Source organism: Blastocystis hominis, assembly GCF_000151665.1.
Source record: "Blastocystis hominis, Singapore isolate B (sub-type 7) whole genome shotgun sequence assembly, scaffold_1".
NCBI classification, from domain to species: Eukaryota; class Bigyra; order Opalinata; family Blastocystidae; genus Blastocystis; species Blastocystis hominis.
In genome coordinates, this window is record NW_013171816.1 from 978,720 (window position 1) to 997,400 (window position 18,681).

Genomic DNA, 18,681 nt, shown 5'->3' on the forward strand with positions numbered 1-18,681 from the left:
AGGTGTATTGAACTGCTCTAAGATTCTGGCTTGATCGGCTTTACATTGACGAATACTCTTTGGATCCATCATAGCTCGGCTATTGCTCCTTCTTTCTATTCGTTACGTGCAGTTCAAGTGATTACGAGAAGATGGTTCACTCGAAGTATATTGGGTGGAACTATAATCATCCTCTTCTGCGTATTGCATTTTGGGGTTCAAAAGGAGTATAAGTCCCCAACCACTAAAATGAAAACTAAATATTCTTATTGTCTAGCCTAGTGTGTTCACTATAGTCTAGTAGATATGTAGCAGTTAATATAAGGATTCGAGTTTGGAGAGCGAAGATGGATGCCATTACTTGTTAACAGATGATTTTGTGAACTATTAAAGGATATACTTGGGAAATTTCTGTGGGGATATAAAAAAACACAGCCCATTTCCGATTGTAATGGGAATCTGTCCGAAACCCGATAAAACAATGGAATCAACGATTTCTTACAGAAATATTGGAAATCTAGCGCGTATTCGTTTCTGTACGAACTGGTGCGTCACCATTCTTATTTTAAAATGGATGATTTTGTGGAGGTTTGCCAGATGCGTTGATGACTCACGTTTAGATTTACGGAGGGAGTGGAAACGAAACGCTTGAATTGGTGGGCGGCAAGGGGAAAAATCTGATTGTTCTGGCAAAGAGGGGCTTTTGTGTTCCTAGTGGTTTTGTTGTAAAATCATCTGTTTTTAACGCTTTTGCTTCGAGGAATTCCATTTTTGAAAACATTTCCGAGGAGAGTACTCAAGTTATCGAGAATTGCGAGCAAATATTGGAGAAGATTGACAACTCTCCGCTCGATACGATTGCAGTTGACTGCATTAGTCGTCTCTTGAATGAGATTAAGGAAACCTCGGCAACGTCCCCTCTTGTCGCGGTAAGATCATCTGGGGTGAATGAAGATTTGGACGATGCAAGTTTTGCTGGAATGAATGAGACTATTCTTAATGTTGAGTGCAGCGTCGATCCTGTATGTGCCGCTATCAAGGAATGTTGGAAATCCCTTTACTGCAAGCAAGCCGTTACATATCGTCAACAATTGGGCTTTCCTGTGTACGATGTTTCAATGGCAGTGGTTATTCAAGTGATGATTCCGTCTGACATTTCGGGGGTTGTGTTCACGGCAGACCCACAGAGCGGTTCACGCGGGTGGCTAGTGATAAACGGGGTGCAGGGCATGGGAGAAGCTCTCGTAAGTGGCCAAGTCGATACAGATTACTGGATCATTCGAAAATCGTTTATGGGTCGTGAGAAAAAGATTATCGAAAGCCGGATTGGGTCTCAAGCGTTCAAGCTATGCTCGAATTACCCCAATCCAGGAACACATCGAGTGGATCTGTCCGCTGAAGAAGGGAAACGTCCCTGTCTGACGGAGGAACTGCTCTTTGAAGTGGCTTCCACTGCGCAGGAGATTGAGAAGCAGTATGGAAAGCCGATGGATATCGAATTCACGTTCTATCAAAACAAACTGTACATTCTTCAAGCCAGACCGATCACGAATCTCGGTGAAGTTCCTCCTCGTAACCTCGATTCGACCTTTTTTTAACGAAATAGATCTGGATCCGCTGTCTCCGGAGTGCAATCCTCATTGGGGAATTTGGTTTAATTTCAGTAAGAAGTGAAACCTGCTATTGAATAGACAACTTTCAAATGATCGATTGCCCGCTCACCCCAAGCACGATCTCGATGATTCGCTGGTTCATGTGGTGTTCGAAGAACTACACGTGCTCGATCGATGGCTATTTATACATGAATTTTGCAGGAGTGTGCGACTGCTGCATTCGGGATATTGGGTTGGAATTACTCATGAAAGGAATGGATCTTGAATCCTATCGAATCATCATGGAGGCTTATCAGAACGATTATCCGTTCTATAAAAAGACGGTTGACCATAAAGCATTCCCTGCGATTTGGAAGACTCTGATCTCGCACATTGTCCGAAACCTGCTTTATTACATTTTTACGTTCCCTTCTGTGGAAAGAGTGATTCAAGACACCGAAGCGATCTTCGAAAAAGTCGATAAACGAGCCGAAGCTCTCCAGAAGTATGTTCTCGAAGCAGGCGAAAACGTGTCCATGACGCATATCATGAACGGCCATCACGATGTGTACACCGCGATTTATAAAGAATCGCTCAGTTTGAACATCTACACTCTCATGTCGACCAGGCGAATCACCTCCATCTTGGAGAAATACGGATTGACTGAATCCGAAATCCAGTCTTTGTGGTGTTTCAACGCAAACAGCATCGCGACTCGTTGGAGCCAGGCGTCTTCCAAAGCGGCCAGCGCTCTGCTCGCGGTCTTCAAAGACAATGCTTCTCTTTCAGAAGAGTTTGAATCTATCTGCGCTGCGAAAGACAACGATCGTGCGATCAGTTTCCTCAATTCGATCCGAAACGATGCTTCCTCTGCGAGCCAATCATTTATCGACGCGTGGGACGCATTTCTCGCCGAATTTGGCCATCGCGCGAACGTCGAGTTTGACTTGGCGTCGCCTCGCTATCAAGAACGCCCGGTCGATCTTCTGATTTTGATTCACCGCATCGACCCGACGAACACGAAATCGATCGAGCAAAACCTCCGCGAGCGCGACGAAGCCACCGAAGCAATCCTCAGCAAGCTGACCTGGTACGATCGCTGGGTGGTTCAGAGGAATCTGCCTTACGCTCGCGTGTTTCCGACGTATCGCGAGTGGTCCAAGCAGGGATTCATCCGGATTACGACCGAGTTCCGTCGCGCGTTGCTGCTGATCGGGCAGAAATGCGTGAAGCGCGGACTGCTCGAGCAGGTCGACGACGTTTTTTACTTGGAGATGGAGGATATCATGGCGTGGGAAGCGAACGAGGAGCGAGGAGCGGAGTTCAAATCGCTCGTGGCGAAGCGAAGGGCGGTGTACAACGCGAGTCCTCTTCACCCTCATGCGAGAATGATCATTGCTCCCGAATGCATCATGCTCGATGCGTCCAACGAGCTCAAAGAAGAGCTCAAAAACGTTCCAGAAAACGTGCTGGTGGGCGTCCCGACATGCAGTGGTGTGGTGGAAGGAGAGGTCGTTCTCGTGACGGATCCAGACACCGAGCTTCCGCCTGGCGCGATCTTGGTAGCTCGAGCGACGGAGCCTTCCTGGACGCCTCTGTTTATGAATGCAGCAGCGGTGATTCTGGAGATCGGCGGGCCGTTGACGCATGGAAGCGTGATTGCGCGCGAGCTGTGCATTCCGTGCGTGGTGGGAGTGAAAGAACTGATGAAGCGGCTGAAGACGGGGATGCGAGTGCAGGTGGATGGAACGAAGGGGTTGGTAACGATCGTGAAGGAATAGCGTGTGTTTGTTGAAAACAGAGCACAGTCCGTATTTGTTTTTACGTATAATGAAGTATTGTTGAAGAAGCACGGTTCGCAAGCATTCCACACACACGTAATAATTCGCGTAATGCACCTTCCTCCAGCAGTTCTGGTATTTCAGCGGGTCCAGCGTGGCTCGAATGCTGGGACACTCCGGAGGCAAAGGGAACGAAAAGTTGTTCATCGCCACATGCTGCAAATGGCCTTGGTTGCAAAGCAATTGATACCACGGATCACGGAAGTTGGGCGGACGCAGCTCGATGTACGTGGAGTGTGGAAGAAGGAAGATGATTGTCGCGACTGCAGCTCCGTGAACCGATAGAACAATATCGGAATCGACAGTAATACGAACCTGATCGATCATAGGAATCGTGTGAATGAGAGTTGAATTGTACACATAATGATTCTACCCATCAAACCAACCAACCAACCAAATCCGACCTTGAGCGACCGAATCATTGACTCCATCTCATCGACATTAATCAACTGCCTTCCATTGCTCTTCACATCGCGAGGCAAGTATAAGATCTTCAGCAACGAGTGATCTCCTTGATAGTATTTATACGCATCGATCTCGAAATGAGTGTACATCGAGGCTCGCAAATAATCGGCTTCAAAAGGATCAGGGAAATACCCGCCGCGTCCAAAATGATTCACATGACCGCTGATCGTCTACGATTTACCTCTCACATCCATTCCAAACGATATGTCGCCAGCAGAGAAGCGCGTGTTTCCCCGAAATCTTCCTGATATCTTCATAGGGATGGAAGTAAATCGCGTTCGATCCGCTGGTCGGATGCGTTTTCTTCAGAGCTTCCAAGAACCCCTTCGTCCATTTGATCTCTTTTTCCGTGCGAAATTGCGGCAAAAACACGTGTCTCATCTACGTTCCATCGAGAATCCAACACATACAGGAGGGAATTTATCGGGATGCGTAGCACGATGATTGACCATAATGATGTTCTCCGTGAAATGACTGGTATGCTGCTGCCATCCAGGAATGATCATCCAAGCGCCGTCATCATCGTAAATCACGTGATTGCGGTCCGTTTGCTTGGGAAAGGGCGTGGTCACGGTCTTGAATTGCCAGAGGTGTTGGTATCCTTCTAATCGCTTGCTGAACGTCGTGGTGTTCGAGAATAACTGGATTTCAAGCCGACTAATCGATAAGCAAGCATTGGTGAGGTAGGCGGCGTGAACACCCTCGTACTCATATTTGAATATGGACGAATAGAGAGAGTCGGAGGTGTCTTTGTACTCTGTTGAGTGTGACTTAGGGACATCTCTAATTCAGACTTGAATAAGATAGAGTACCCTTGGTAATTCGAAAACATGCATTCTTGCCGTTCTTGGAATTCGTTTTTCCTACAATAGAACAACGAATACAACGAATACCAATTGGGTGACGAAAAATCGATTTCTGATGGATGGCATTTATTGGACTTAACATCTTCAAAGGATGATAGGTAGATATTTTGCTCTTTCAGCTCTGAATCGAGAAAGTTATCATTCAATGAATCCAGACCTCGATTCGTAGGAGGAGAAGGTTTTTCAGTCTCTTCCATAATATAGGGAGTATAGAAAACCACATTGCTGTTTGAACACTCTGATTTATTTAAGACATCTATCAATAATGCAACAAAACAAAAAGGAACCAAACTGAACAAGGTGAAAATGATCTACACCAACATACAGTAGAAAAGCACAAAAAACACCCAGAATAAGTGAGGGAATGGATATTTTCCGAACCATCACCTAATAATCTGCAATGTCCACCGACCTGTTAAAATAAGTATTGTTTTATTAATAATATTTACCCGATCAATGTATATATATTTTTGAAATGGACAATGCAATTGCCGGTTTTTGTAGTGTTACTGGTACAGATGCAGAAACAGCACGGAAGTACCTAGAAATATCGGAAGGAAATATTGACCAAGCTATTTCTCTGTATTTTGACAATGCCAATATATTTTCTGATCATGCAGCATCTGCTCAAGACAATGATTCCCCTTCTAGTATAGAATTTGATGAAGATGAGAATTCAATGGAAATGGAGGAGATGGGTCGATCGAACAGAATATATGAGAATCAGGGTAGGACCGTTCAGTCGAAATTACTTGTAGAAATATATATTCCCAAGGGATCTGACATTCAAAAGTACTCAGTCAGTATATTTGATAATGCGGAGAGTGATAGTAGTGGTTATTGCGCGCACTTCATGTAGATCTGGCAGCGACCTATCGTTTACCTGAGGAATTGCGCGGTCCTTATCTTTTGGAATCCGCAAGAGAGCAGGCCATCTACCGTGAACCGAAAAAGTGGATTTTCCTCTGTTTATTCGTTTGACATATATCTGTCATTCATCCCCAGGAAAAGGGAGATTTCGAGTCTGGTACGATCAATCGCGACTTGTTCCGCAACCCACTCATTTACGAGATCATGAAGGAGAACTTCATCATCGTCCAACATTTCGTCGATCCCCACACACACACCTTCAGTGAAGGCGAGCGTCTCCACCAGCTCTACAAATTCGGTGCTCTCCCCTACCTCGCCGTCATCAATCCCCTCACCGGTAGCGAAATGATGCACTTCAACAAGATCGACATCGAAAACGCCGACCGTTTCATGGAATACAGTTTCTCCTTTTCCCCCATTCCACTCTAGTCACGGACTTCCTCGCGAAGAACCCCGCCACCAATCTGCCGCCCATTCTGCCGCCCTCCATCGACTCCAAGACCTCCTTCCTCCACTCTTCGCCCGTTCTCGCCCACATCAAGCGCGAGCCCAAGCCTTCCAAGCGGCCTCGCCCCATCCCCAGCCCCCTCGTACGCCCGCCCAGCGGGTCGCGGGTCCGCCGGAGCGTCTCTCCCCCGCGGGAATCGCCTCGCGAGTCGGCGCTTGAGCATTGTCGCGAGCCGCCGAAGAAAGCGACGGTTGTGGATATCGCGGTGCCGAGTAGGAGAGAAGGGAGCGTGGGACGTAGTGGGCCCGTCGGCGTGTCGGATGAAGCTGCGGCTGCCGAGCCAGCAGAAAGTGATTTGTGTGAAGAAGGAGGCGACGGTGGCGCAGCTGGTGGAGTTCGTGAAGCACTCGGAGAAGGAGCTGCAGGGGAAGGAGATTGAGCTGCTGACGGGAGGAAAGCCGCCGGAGAATTTGACGAGCAAGGTGGGCGTGGGGAGAGAGGATGAGATGTAGATGGAGAAGACGCTGGAGGAGTTGAAATTGTCTGGGTCTGTGATCATCGTACATTTAATAAATGATGCCAGTGGCGATGTATACGTCTGATGGGCTGTTTGTTCGAAGAAACACGAATACGGTGTTTCATTATTTTTTATGTTGGGAACTACGATTTATAGGAGAGACCGTCTCCGACGGTTGATTGTTATTGCTCTACTCGCGTTTGTAGCTTACACACTTCTTTTGAGACCGGTGAAGTCTATTCGAGAAGTGAATGTGTATTGGCTTCGTGGTAGCAGTTACGAGTAGTAAACTTGGTAAGGATGGAGGATCCTCTATTGAGACCCTTGAAGTCGAAGAGCCTGAAAGTGAAATGTTAGCAGAAGAGATATCCGCAGAAGAATTATACATCATCCGCACTCGGAGTAATGAATATATATTAATAGTTGATGCGCGCTCGAAAGAGGAATTTGATGAAGCCCATATCAGTGGCGCTTTGCCTCTTGTTGCCGTTCATCTGTCTATTTATGTCTAGGAGAAATTTGAAAAGACCGATTTTGACCGTTTCCCAAAGATTAGAGTGTTTTTCTATTCGAACCACCAGGACAGAAGCAAAGAAACAGCGAACTACTATGCTTCTCGAGGTATTAAGGCAATCTATTTGAAGGGAGGTCTCACTGAGTGGGACCACGAACAGAGGTTTTTCTTCGTATTGCGTTTTAACTGTGTAGAGCTCGTCTTGTTGAGCGTTCTAGCCTGTAAGAGAAATAATCAGCAATTTGCTATTCTTTGTATGGTTGTTTGTTGCATAATCGACGAAATCCACACCTTTGATCGAACAATCCAGCGCGAAAATAAGATATCCGAGAAGAAAAAATTGGCGCAGGTCAGGCAGAATCGAACTGCTGGGCAGTTACTCCCCTACGGATTTGAAGTCCGCACCCAACACCAGCTGGGCTCAGTCCTGCATCATATGCTACTTGAATTCATAGCCTTTAAGGGTTTTGTTACGTGCCTTGTTATTTTTTTCCAAAACAAACAACACTTTTGCACATTAATCGGAAAAATCAAAACGAGAATCGTCGCTGTCGGTGTTGCTGTCGGAGTCGAAGCATTCCAAACGACTTCTCATCAAATCCGCTAGCGAGGGCTCTTGATTTGGCTTCTTTTCTTGCGTGTCCTTAGGAGATTTTGTTTTATCCACTTTTCGAAGATTCGCCAAATTGAAATTCCGAATTTCATCAAGCAGCGGATTTCCTCCAGACTTTGGCGCCTCACTCTTTTCTCCATCCTCGCACACTTTCAGCGTATTTTGTCCACTCCGAATTTCATGCATCACGAACTTGCCATATCGCTTGCTTCCGGAATTCCCTCCCAGCGTTCCATTGCGGCGAATCGTCCCCGACCTGCTTCCCAGCGTGCCCTGGCTGCTCTTTCGTTCGTGTTTGTGCTGCAACGCTTCCTGCCGCGCCGCTCCCTTCTGCCGAATCTCCGCCAAGAAATCCGCGGGAAGCGCCCTCGCCGGTCTTTCCACGGCCTCCGCAGGAGCCGATTGGGGAGCCGATTGGGGAGCCGATTGGGAGACGGTTCGGCTGGGCTCGGATGGCTCGGGTTCCTTGGATCGCGCCATTCGCTCCGCGCCCTTCTTCCGAATTTCCGCCAAGAAATCCGCGGGGAGCGGCTTGGGAGGAGGAGTGGAAGTGGAGCTCGCGGGCTTGAGCGGCTTCTCGGGCGGACGCCTCGTCGATATGGCGGCAGCGGCCTTGGAGGATTCGGAGGATTCGCTGGGTTCGCTGGGTTCACTGGGCTCCTTGGATCGCGCCATTCGCTCGGCTCCTTTCTGCCGAATCTCCGCGAGGAAATTGGCGGGAAGCGGCCTGGAGGGGGGAACGGACCCAGCCGACGAAGAAGCCGACGAAGAAGAAGCCGATGAAGAAGCCGATGAAGTCGATTGGATAGACTGGGTGAGCTGAGAGGATTGAGAGGATTGCGCGGACTGGGCTTCGATTTCTTTGGATCGCGCCATTCGCTCGGCTCCTTTCTGCCGGATCTCCGCCAAGAAATCCGCGGGCGGGCGATAACTCGCTCCGGGCTCCGCCTTGGCGTCCTCCGAGCCCCGCGAACTCCGCGAACTCCGCGAACTCCGCGAACTCCGCGAATCCTCCTTCGCCACGGGCTTCGCGGACTGCGGCGGTGGCGGTGGCGGCGTTTTCTTCTCTGCGGGCTTCGCGGCCTGCGAAATGGGCGGCGATGGCGGCGTTTTCTTCTCTGAAGGCAGATCGGACTGCGAAATAGAGGAGGCGCTGTGCTTCTTCTCGCTAGGCAGATCGGAGTGGACGGAACTCTTCAAGCTGCTGGTGTTGCTGCTTCGGAGATGTGCTCGATCGGAGGAGTCGTCGTAGTCGGCGGGGAGCGGTGAAAACTCGTCTTCGTAGAGGGCACAGGACGAGGAGAGGCGGATGCTCGGCTGGAGAATCGAGCTCCTTGCGAATGTAGAAAAAATCGACGTCGATTCATTCGCTGGAGCAGTGGAACGAGGCACGGAAGCACGATGATGAACCTCGATGGAGGACTTCGGAATGATGGACACAAATTCTTTCTCTAACACGGAGGTCTGGCGGTTGAAACCACGCTCCAGTACATACATCGATTTCTATAACAGAGGAAAACGTATCAAACTTGGGAATCGGGATCTGATGACGGTCAAGGTTATCAGTCTTCTTCTGTAAGGAAAAGAAGTCGAATGGAGCCAAGTACGGCTCCTCAGGCTCTGAAGCTTACCAAAACAGATTTCTCTCTTACTTTTGGACTCACTAAACAGCTCTTCAGGGTTTATAGTTTCCAAATAATGCTGCTTTTCGTTCACCTTCTTTTGATACTCGGCAACAGACTTTTGAGCCTCTCCAATGCGCTTGTTGATGTAGTACATTCGGTCTTTAACCTTATCTAAAACAGTCTTGCAATGCTGAGAGACTTGAGCTTAAATTAATAAAGAAAACATGGCATTACCGACTTGGTTATAGAGAGCTATCGCTGATGCTACATTTGTTACAGAAATCACTTGCGAAAGATCATCGGTTGAATCACGGCATAAAACGTTTAACACGCCAGGATCGACATCCCGGAATATAGGAATTTCGTTCATATCTCACAGATTACTAGATTTATGGGATTTTCGTTATTTCGCAATTCCAAAAGTTCTGAGGATTTCACAACCTTTCTTACAGACTCATTTTTCTCTCCTGAAAACCAATGGAAGACAAAAAGAAACTCAAGTTGAAGAAGTCTAAGAAAAGAGACAACTCTTCCATCCTTTCAGAGGAGCTGAAACAAGCCTTAGGTGGAACAGCCGATATTATTGTCGATAACAAGGTTTCCAGAGAGGAGAAAAGAAGAAAGAAGATGAAAGAGGAGAAATTGGCAAAGAAAGCAGAACAAAAAGGAAAGCGTGCGAAAAAGCGCGAGGAACTGGAAGTAATGCATTACTTGTATACTTAACAATAGAAAAAGAAGCAAATGAAGATTCTTCACGATAAAATGCTGGAGGAGATTCAAAAGAAGCAGTTGAATTCAGCAGAATTGAGTGTCTTCACGCCTACGGGAGCATTGGGAAAGAAAGCAACCAAAAAGGAGCGAGTCAAGCAAGCGTTTTACAAGGAAAAGCTGGGTATGAAGCTTAACGAAGAGGAAGATGCGATTCTCCATGTTAGAATTGAGAAACCTGAAGATAACCCCGATACAAAGGAGGAGCACGAAGAAGAAGAAGAAGAAGAAGAAGAAGAAGAGTCGTGTGAAGAGGGAGTAGAAACACAAGAAGCTCCTACTGAAGGTACCTTCATCGATCCTTTGGAAGAATCGGATAACAATAATGAAGAAAAAGAAGAAGAAGAAGAAGAAGAAGAAGAAGATACAGGTCCTAAAGGTCCTACGTATTTTGAAGAAATCAACAAGGTAATGGAATCAGCTCCCAAAGGAATCAATCTCCGTATCAATGACGATTCGGTGGAGGATCTTCGACGAATCAAAGAGGACTTGGAAGCAGCCATTCCCAGTGATCTCAAAAAGAAAGCGTACTTTATAAATGTGAATCGAAAGCCGGAAATCACAGCGATTCGAAGCCAGCTTCCAGTGTGTGCAATGGAACAGGAGATCATGGAAGCGGTCAATTACCACGACGTGGTTATTATTTGCGGAGAAACGGGAAGTGGAAAAACGACTCAGGTTGGAATGAAACACGCGCCTGATCCTTAGGTTCCTCAGTTTTTGTATGAAGCTGGCTATGGAGCCGATGAAAGTGGCCATCCAGGAATGATCGGAATCACGCAGCCTCGTCGTGTCGCCGCTGTTTCCATGGCGCGTCGTGTCGCTGACGAACTGAATAGCACGTGCGATGGGAAAGGACTTGTGGGATATCAGATCCGATACGATCATCACACGGTGGGTCCCAACACGAAAGTGAAATTCATGACTGATGGTATTCTGCTGAAAGAAGTGAGCATGGGGATGAGTTCTCATCGTAGATCCAATCTGATTTCATTCTTCGCTCCTACAGTGCGATTCTATTGGATGAAGCTCACGAACGCAACCTCAATACGGATCTTCTTCTTGGATTGCTCTCTCGCATTATCCCTCTGCGTTCACAGCTCTATTCGGAAGGCAAAGTGAAATCGAAGCTGAAACTCATCATCATGTCCGCCACACTGAAAGTCGAAGACTTCAAAAACCCCGTTCTTTTTCCTACAACGCCTCCGATCATTCATGTGCAAGCGCGAATGTACCCCGTCGGCGTTCACTTTGCGAAGAAGACCGAAATGGACGATTATGTGGGCGCTGCCTATAAGAAGGTCGTTCAGATTCATAAGCGACTTCCTGATGGAGGCATTCTCGTGTTTTTAACTGGGCAGCAAGAAATCGAAACGTTGTGTCGCAAGTTAAACTCGAAGTGGGAGTATTGGCTGGGTTTCTAACTCGCAGATTCTCTCCGACGGCGGTGGCAAAGCGAAAGAAAGAATTGAAGGAGCGTAATGAAGGAGAAGACGAGCCAGAATCAATGATCATCCAGCCAACAAAACTTCCAAACGGCGAAGAAGACGTGACTGTCGACCATTTAGCCGTGTACGAAGAAGATTCTGACATCGAAGAAGAAGGCGAAGTGCCTTTCGAGAAAGGCCCCGATGCGTTCTACGACGACATTAGCCAATCCACTGCTCCGATGCACGTGCTCCCTCTCTATTCATTGCTGGACGAGAAGAAGCAGCTTCGGATTTGGGACCCCATTCCAGAAGGCGAGCGACTGGTTGTGGTGGCGACGAACGTCGCTGAAACGAGTATCACGATCCCCAACATCAAATACGTCGTCGATTGCGGCCGCGCCAAAGAGAAAGTGTGGGAGAAAGAGACTGGAATCTGCGAGTATAAAGTGCAGTGGATCTCGCAAGCGTCTGCAGAGCAGCGTCAGGGCCGCGCTGGTCGCGTAGCGCCCGGGCATTGCTATCGACTGTACTCCGCAGCGGTGTTCCAGCAGCAGTTCCCGGTCTGGGACACGCCGGAAGTGTGCCGAACGCCGCTGGAGGACACGGTGCTTCTGATGAAAGACATGGGGATCAAGAACGTGGAGTCGTTCCCCTTCCCTACGCAGCCGGACGCTGCGTCGCTGCACGCGGCTGTGGAGATTCTGCGCGCGTTGGGAGCAGTGGACGGGTCGAAGGACGAGATCACGGTACTGGGGAAGGAAATGATGAAATACCCGGTGGGAGTGCGATACGCGAAGATGATCGTGCTGGCGAGGGAGAGAGAAAACGTGCTGCCGCTGGTGGTGGGAATCATCGCGGCGCTGACGGGACGAACGCCGATAATCCGACCGGAAGAATTGTTAATGCGGGAGAATGGAAACGAAAACAATGAAAACAATGGAAACAATGGAAATGAAAATGAAAATGAAAACAAGGAGGATGAAAATGAAAACAAGGAGGATGAAATGGAGATCGAGAACGAGACGACCGATCCAACAGAAGAGAACGAAGAATTGAAGAAATGTCGAGAGTCTCTTCTGTTGTGGAGAGACGCTTCTTCGGACGCCCTTTCTTCGCTTCGTCTTCTCGGCGCTTTTCTCCACACAAACACGCCTTCTCTATTCTGCAAAGAGCACTTCCTTCGCGAGAAATCAATGCGTGAAATGGTCGATCTCCGAAAACAAATCAACCGCCTTCTCATCTCGCAGCAGCCTTCCCTCAGCGCCGTTCTCTCAAAGCCTCTCGTTCCCCCAACCTCCAAACAAGCGACGATTCTTCGACAGATCGTCGCGGCGGGGTTTATCGATCACGTCGCGCGAAGAATGACGCCTTCGGAAGCACGTGATATCGATATCCCGCGGGGAAAAGTCCCGTATCTCACAACGACTCTCAATGAACTCACGCCTGCTTTTATTCATCGAGAAAGCTTTGTGCTTCCAATCAAAACGAGTGACTACGTGAGAGTTGGAATCGTGTTTTTTATGAATAGGACAAATATCCGGACTATTTTGTGTTCCAAGATATGGTTCAAAAGAAAGGAAGGTAGGAATTGCAGTGTGATGTAGATAATGGATAGAATCTTTTTGCGAGGCGTTACAACGATTAACAAATCCTGGCTTCCGAGTCTTTCAGGCGAAGGTCCTCTCTGTGTTTATTCTTCGCCTCTCGAAACGCCGCAACCGTTTTATGATCCAAAGAAAGAGGAGATGATGTGTTATGTGATCCCGCGGTTTGGTTCGCATCTCTGGGAATTGTCTGCGTATTGTCGCAAGTTCCCGCAGTCGGATCCCTCGATTTATAAATGGTTTGGAAAGCAGCTGCTGGAGGGAAAGGTCATTCCGGAGTTTGCGATTTTGGTCTCGTTTTATTCGTCTTCTCCGGCCATGTTGACCAAACCCCAGCTTCCGATTAAAGGAATGGCGCTGCTGAACGCGTTGCAAAGAGAGAAGGTTGTGACGCGAACGAGTTTGCTGAAGATTTGGGAGCGGAATAGGATCTTTTTGAAGGCGGAGCTGACTGCGTGGGTGCTGCCTCGCTATCTGGATATTCTCACCACGATTTGGCCGTATATTATTGTTGGAAAGAGTGTGCCAGACTCCATTTTGGATGCGATTAAAGTGAAGTATGATGTAAAATAGGGAGTTGTTTAGAATATGTTTGTTGAAAAAACAAGGGATTGATGATGATACAGCTTCCAAATTACCTTTAAATCGATGGGAGAGTAGCGATGGGCAGCAGCGACATGTGTGAAAAAGAGATTGGAGATAGGAACTTGGTCCCAGTAAAGATACCCACGATCAGGGGTGATTCGTAGCTTGTAATGACGGAAAATCTGACCATAATAAACATCGTCAATGTAGTGAATTGGTCGAATGACATTGGAAGCATTGATCACCTTCCCCAACACATCAGCGGACCATATGTAAAAACAACCTGATACGTAAGCAGGAAACCGATCTTCGGCGAATAACCACTTGGGGAAATAGTACTTGCTTAGCGGGTGTCGAATTGGAACTCCTCCATCAATCAACACTCCATAAATGAAATCTTTCTTGGGGTATGGAATGAGCTTCTTCATGATCAGATCGGGATTCACGAACATATCTGAATCAGATCGAATGATGAATTTGGCAGAGGGAATGTGGTTCGCTATCCAAGAATAGGAAGAGAACTGAAGCCGAGTCAAATTGAGGTAACTGTTTCTGAATGGGAACTGTACAATATCATTGAATTGCTCGGCTTCTTCTTTCAAAAACTGGTCGACATAAGGGCTTATGTCACTCGTAGCACAACAGAATACGCATTTCACCTTCTTATTCTTTGTGAGAGTGGAGTTGCACCATGTGGCTCGAATCGCTATTCGCTCTATGTACTGTGATGGCGATGTTGGAATAGCGATGATCACTTGGGTATCGTTGTACTCGTTGATTTCTGGCTCAATCACTGCTGGGTAAATGATGGGATCTCTCATCACCAATTCGCTGTCCTTGTATGGTTTGGAAGCAATCATATTTTCAGCCGAGTCGTGAGATAGACATTGCTTGTTATTTTTTTGAAAGCAAAGCAATTCGTCCTCTACCAACTGGTCAAGTTGAGCCGTTGCTCGTTTTACATATTCTTGATAATTGTGTTCAAGCAGGAAATTAGGCAGTAACTTATCTCGAATATCCGAATAAAGTAAAGGATGAGAAATCTCGAGAGTTGTATTCCAAGACAGAAATATTGGAAGATACCGGGTACTTTCCATCACCGTCGTCCCAATCCTTGATATTTCATACCTGGCTCTCTCAAAGAACATCGAAAGACCTAGAAGCGAGAGGAACAGCAAAGGGAGGTTCATTCAACAAACAATAAGAAATCTTCGCCTTCTCATTTCAAATAGTCTTGATAATTACTATGCTTTGATTTTATCGAATAATTGATTATAGCCATCAAATCCTACAAATAATCCTATTCAGATGAACAAACATCCACAGAAGGCAGTTGCTTTCCTTTCTGCTTCTCGTAAACACATTTTCCTGGAGATGATCCAAGTTAAATACACCAAACCATCAATAAAAATCTCGAACGTACTGGAGAACTTGATAAGGTAGGAAGCCACAAAGAAGAGAACGGCGATGACGTACCACACCATTATTGTGTCAGATATCTTTTCTTCGAGCCAAGTAAAGTCGTAAAACCAAATCAAATCCAAAATCTGTTTATAAGTAATTCTAAATATACAGTACAGGACGATTGAACATGAGAACCAAGAAAATCAGGCAGGAAATCGACAAACATGTAAAACTAGCAATCTACAAGTTAGAAAAAAGATCTGTAACATGCTTCAATATTTTTAGGTAATCTTTTTATTCTGTGCACATACTGAACGTCCGATGAGTACTTCTCGCTGATGAGTTTACCCAGTACACGAGCCGTATTTTCGTACTTTCTTCTGTCACATCTACCGACGAATATAGAGATTGGAGGGAGTTGCGCCTTCTTCTTTCCCATTCTAAAGATGGATTTAAATAAGATCAAACAAACAGGGGTAATTCAAAAGGCTACAATATTATTAATTATAATGACACTGTTTTGATCTGACTTCTTTTTAGGTCCTCCATTGCTTGCTTGACATTCTCGGGGAACTCCTCCTTTTGACTGAACGAATTGGCGATTTCCACGATTTTCTACAAGGAACTAAAGCTTCGGATTCATACAATAAGCTCTTCTCGGACCGAGACTGACTTGACCAACTTGGATTTCATCAACTTCGACAAGCAAGTTTTCACAAAATGAACTGCGGTTTCCCCGCCAATGAGAGCAATACCTACATTATAAAGCGAGTCACTTGACTCCTTACAACAAAGACATCCAAACAAACGCGACTCATCCAAATGATCGCTGTTGAGTTTTTCAAAAAGTGTTTCGACGATCGACTCATCTGCATCTCCTATCAGTTTAATATTTCTATATAGTAATGACGAATGATGTGCAAGCCAACTTGATATAGATTGCGTGGATACACTGCGAGGCGAATTTGCGTAATAAAAAGTCATGATCATTGGAGCGAAATGTGATTTGTTTGGAAAACAAAATGGAAAAGAGGGGTGGAAGAAAATAGCGATTCTATGGACAACACAAAAAACAAAGAAATTACATAGCAAGAAGGAAGCGTGTGAGGGTTTTTTGTTATGGAAATGATAGAGAGGACAAGTCTGCTTAAAAATGACTCCATATTTTTGGGAGTTTCTTTCAGTAGACGGAAAATTTCGTCTCGAATCAAAAGAAAGTAGGGAGAGGGGTCAATAATATGCTCAAAACTTGATAAATAGCTAATGAAATCCTTTTCTTCTGCTCTCATATATTGATAAATAAAAGTATCTCGCTCGTCACTCCCAAGGAACGAAGGGATAAACCCCCATTTTGCAAGCTCATCTTGAGTTTTCCCGTTTACAGATATCCATTCAAATGGCAGATAGAACTTCTTGATTGGAGGAGACTCAAGAATCATGTTCACTGCCGGCTCCAAATCGATGTAAGTCGAGTCAATTTTCTTTCCAGATCTTTCAGGACAAATTTGCATGATTTCTGGGTCCGAAGGAAGAAACCCACTCTTCAATTTAACAAAGACAGATAATACTAACCCCATATCCACACAGTTCGATGCTCTTTGAAATATCTCTCACAGCGAGGGTTTTTCGGCGACATTTCTTTTGAATTCTGGAAGCCACCTTACAATGTAATTCTTACACTGATATTACGTATACAACATGTTGAAGGCACGATAACACCTTTTGGGCTAAGACTTCCTCTGTTTGACTATCAAGTCGAATATTATTGTTTTGCATAAATGATTGAATCCCCACATCAAAGAAGTTTTTATTTTCGGCAAAACCACCACTCAGCTCCATGAACCGAAAAAAAAGTGAAAGAAAGCTGTAGCAACAAACAAGAGAATAGAAACCAAACAAAATGAAAATGTCTCTTACAGTTCTTCTTCCATCAATTCATCCTCCGTTTCTGACGGAGTTGATGATCTTTTCCATCCATTGGGACAAAATGCTGGGGTATTACAATATTGGTCATCCAGACTTGCAGATGACTTCTTCATTTGATACTTTAAAAATGCAATTTGTAACTGACTGAGATTGTCAGCTATAAACTTGTCACAGAGCGACCGAATTTCGTCGGGGGTCAGTAGATACCTATTATCATTATTTCATTCCAAACTCAAATACCCTTCAAACTCTCCTGTCTTGCATATCGAATTTAGCACGTTTCTCGTGTTTTCTATGGAAATGATGTTTCCTATCCTGTTCGCTGATTCTATCACAATGGCATGGCAAAGATGACAGTCTTGGTCCAGTGGATAGTCATTTCTACGTTTATGCGGTCTAGAGAGGAAATAGACGAAACTGTATTATACAATGGATAAGCACTAGTAGCAAACACGAAAATACACACAACTAAAAGAAGGCTTTTCTTCATTTACTTTTCTAAGACTATTCGGCATTCTGTATCAAGAGTGAGTTGTTTGAGCTTCTTGGGGATGAATCGTCGGGGCAGACGAAGAAGGGATATGGAAGATTTTCTTTGTTGCTACCATGCAAGACTCTATGGATAGAGAGCTGATAACAATGAAAGATCAAAGTGAAGACTCAACACTGATCATTCAGACATCCAACGAGTTTGAGGACAAGTCAGCTCGAACAAACAAAGCGCAATCTATCAAAACGGACGAACCCTTATTACTTATTCCTGAAGATCTCCCTGCTCCTCCACTTCCTGCCAGATCCGCTACGCCTCAGTTTCCCATCAAACGTTCTCGTTCCACTTCCTTCCAAATTCGTCGCGGTATTCAAGAAGTTCGTAATATTATAACACGAAAGGTATCCAATCAACTTCTCTAAACAAGGTAGAACGACCTGAACACTGAAGACATGAAAGAGAAGTACATGCAACTCGCTTCACGAATGAGTTCGATCACTCCAATTCAAGCAACATCTCCACGTTTGCCGCTCGATTCTCGCCCACCATCTACAGAGTCCGAGGACAGTCCTCAGCAAACACAAGAATCCTCTCAAAAACCTCTCAGTACCAATACTCAAGAGCAGTGCCATTCACTAGCAGAAGAGATTGCTCTTGTTCAGTTTGCCTGCAAATATAAGGACCATCAGGGAATCATGAAAGTATCTTGCTCAAAGTGCAGTTTTTACGAATTGAATGAATGCCTGTGGAACACACGCTTGAAAGAGATATCTGATATTCAGAAGAATGGAGAGGATTCCATTTGCTTTTCACTGAAAGCGGATCGATACACCTTCACAATGGTTTCCAAATGCAATATGGTTTACCAACTGCTGAAAACACTGCTGAAACCCTACAAATCATTGCCTCTAACGAATACCTGCGTAACAAGTATATCCAAGCAGATCGATATTATTTCACAGCATCCTCTGTTAACAGACATAACGTTTTCAATCCCTATGGATCGTCTCATCTCGCATTACATACTGTCTTCGCATTTCTATCAATCTCTCCTGTTGCTTGGAGAAGACTTTGATATTAGCATCGGAAAATGGTTCGAATGCGGTTCTCTAGGATGTTGCAAAGAACTGCGACGAGAGGTCGT

The 18,681-nt window shown here is 45.8% G+C and overlaps 7 protein-coding genes; 5 read left to right on the forward strand and 2 right to left on the reverse strand.

Moving 5' to 3' along the window:
* Positions 1-549: 549 nt before the first annotated feature.
* Positions 550-1,577, forward strand: GSBLH_T00006166001 (uncharacterized protein; the record flags this gene model as incomplete). Its single annotated transcript, XM_013039265.1, has 2 exons — positions 550-567; positions 600-1,577. 2 exons carry the CDS (start codon positions 550-552, stop codon positions 1,575-1,577), a joined length of 996 nt encoding a protein of 331 aa, XP_012894719.1.
* Positions 1,578-1,681: 104 nt separating this feature from the next.
* Positions 1,682-3,352, forward strand: GSBLH_T00000962001 (uncharacterized protein; the record flags this gene model as incomplete). Its single annotated transcript, XM_013039266.1, has 1 exon — positions 1,682-3,352. The coding sequence occupies one exon, from the start codon at positions 1,682-1,684 to the stop codon at positions 3,350-3,352; it is 1,671 nt and encodes a 556-aa protein (XP_012894720.1).
* A 40-nt stretch (positions 3,353-3,392) lies between these two features.
* GSBLH_T00006167001 (uncharacterized protein) lies at positions 3,393-4,940 on the reverse strand (the record flags this gene model as incomplete). The annotated part of the gene is given in 8 exon segments (XM_013039267.1): positions 3,393-3,579; positions 3,603-3,781; positions 3,799-4,047; positions 4,079-4,258; positions 4,288-4,534; positions 4,586-4,660; positions 4,690-4,740; positions 4,771-4,940. The coding sequence occupies 8 exon segments, from the start codon at positions 4,938-4,940 to the stop codon at positions 3,393-3,395; spliced, it is 1,338 nt and encodes a 445-aa protein (XP_012894721.1).
* A 278-nt stretch (positions 4,941-5,218) lies between these two features.
* GSBLH_T00000963001 (uncharacterized protein) lies at positions 5,219-5,928 on the forward strand (the record flags this gene model as incomplete). XM_013039268.1 has 2 exons in its annotated part: positions 5,219-5,471; positions 5,502-5,928. The coding sequence occupies 2 exons, from the start codon at positions 5,219-5,221 to the stop codon at positions 5,600-5,602; spliced, it is 354 nt and encodes a 117-aa protein (XP_012894722.1). The 3' UTR covers positions 5,603-5,928.
* A 783-nt stretch (positions 5,929-6,711) lies between these two features.
* On the forward strand, positions 6,712-7,349 carry GSBLH_T00000964001 (Rhodanese-like protein; the record flags this gene model as incomplete). XM_013039269.1 has 4 exons in its annotated part: positions 6,712-6,833; positions 6,865-7,060; positions 7,091-7,254; positions 7,287-7,349. The coding sequence occupies 4 exons, from the start codon at positions 6,712-6,714 to the stop codon at positions 7,315-7,317; spliced, it is 513 nt and encodes a 170-aa protein (XP_012894723.1). The 3' UTR covers positions 7,318-7,349.
* Positions 7,350-9,804: 2,455 nt separating this feature from the next.
* GSBLH_T00000965001 (uncharacterized protein) lies at positions 9,805-13,705 on the forward strand (the record flags this gene model as incomplete). XM_013039270.1 has 6 exons in its annotated part: positions 9,805-10,029; positions 10,060-10,776; positions 10,807-11,046; positions 11,076-11,503; positions 11,530-13,121; positions 13,158-13,705. Exons 1-6 carry the CDS (start codon positions 9,958-9,960, stop codon positions 13,703-13,705), a joined length of 3,597 nt encoding a protein of 1,198 aa, XP_012894724.1. The 5' UTR covers positions 9,805-9,957.
* Positions 13,706-13,713: 8 nt separating this feature from the next.
* GSBLH_T00006168001 (uncharacterized protein) lies at positions 13,714-14,865 on the reverse strand (the record flags this gene model as incomplete). The annotated part of the gene is made up of 1 exon (XM_013039271.1): positions 13,714-14,865. The coding sequence occupies one exon, from the start codon at positions 14,863-14,865 to the stop codon at positions 13,714-13,716; it is 1,152 nt and encodes a 383-aa protein (XP_012894725.1).
* Positions 14,866-18,681: the final 3,816 nt, after the last annotated feature.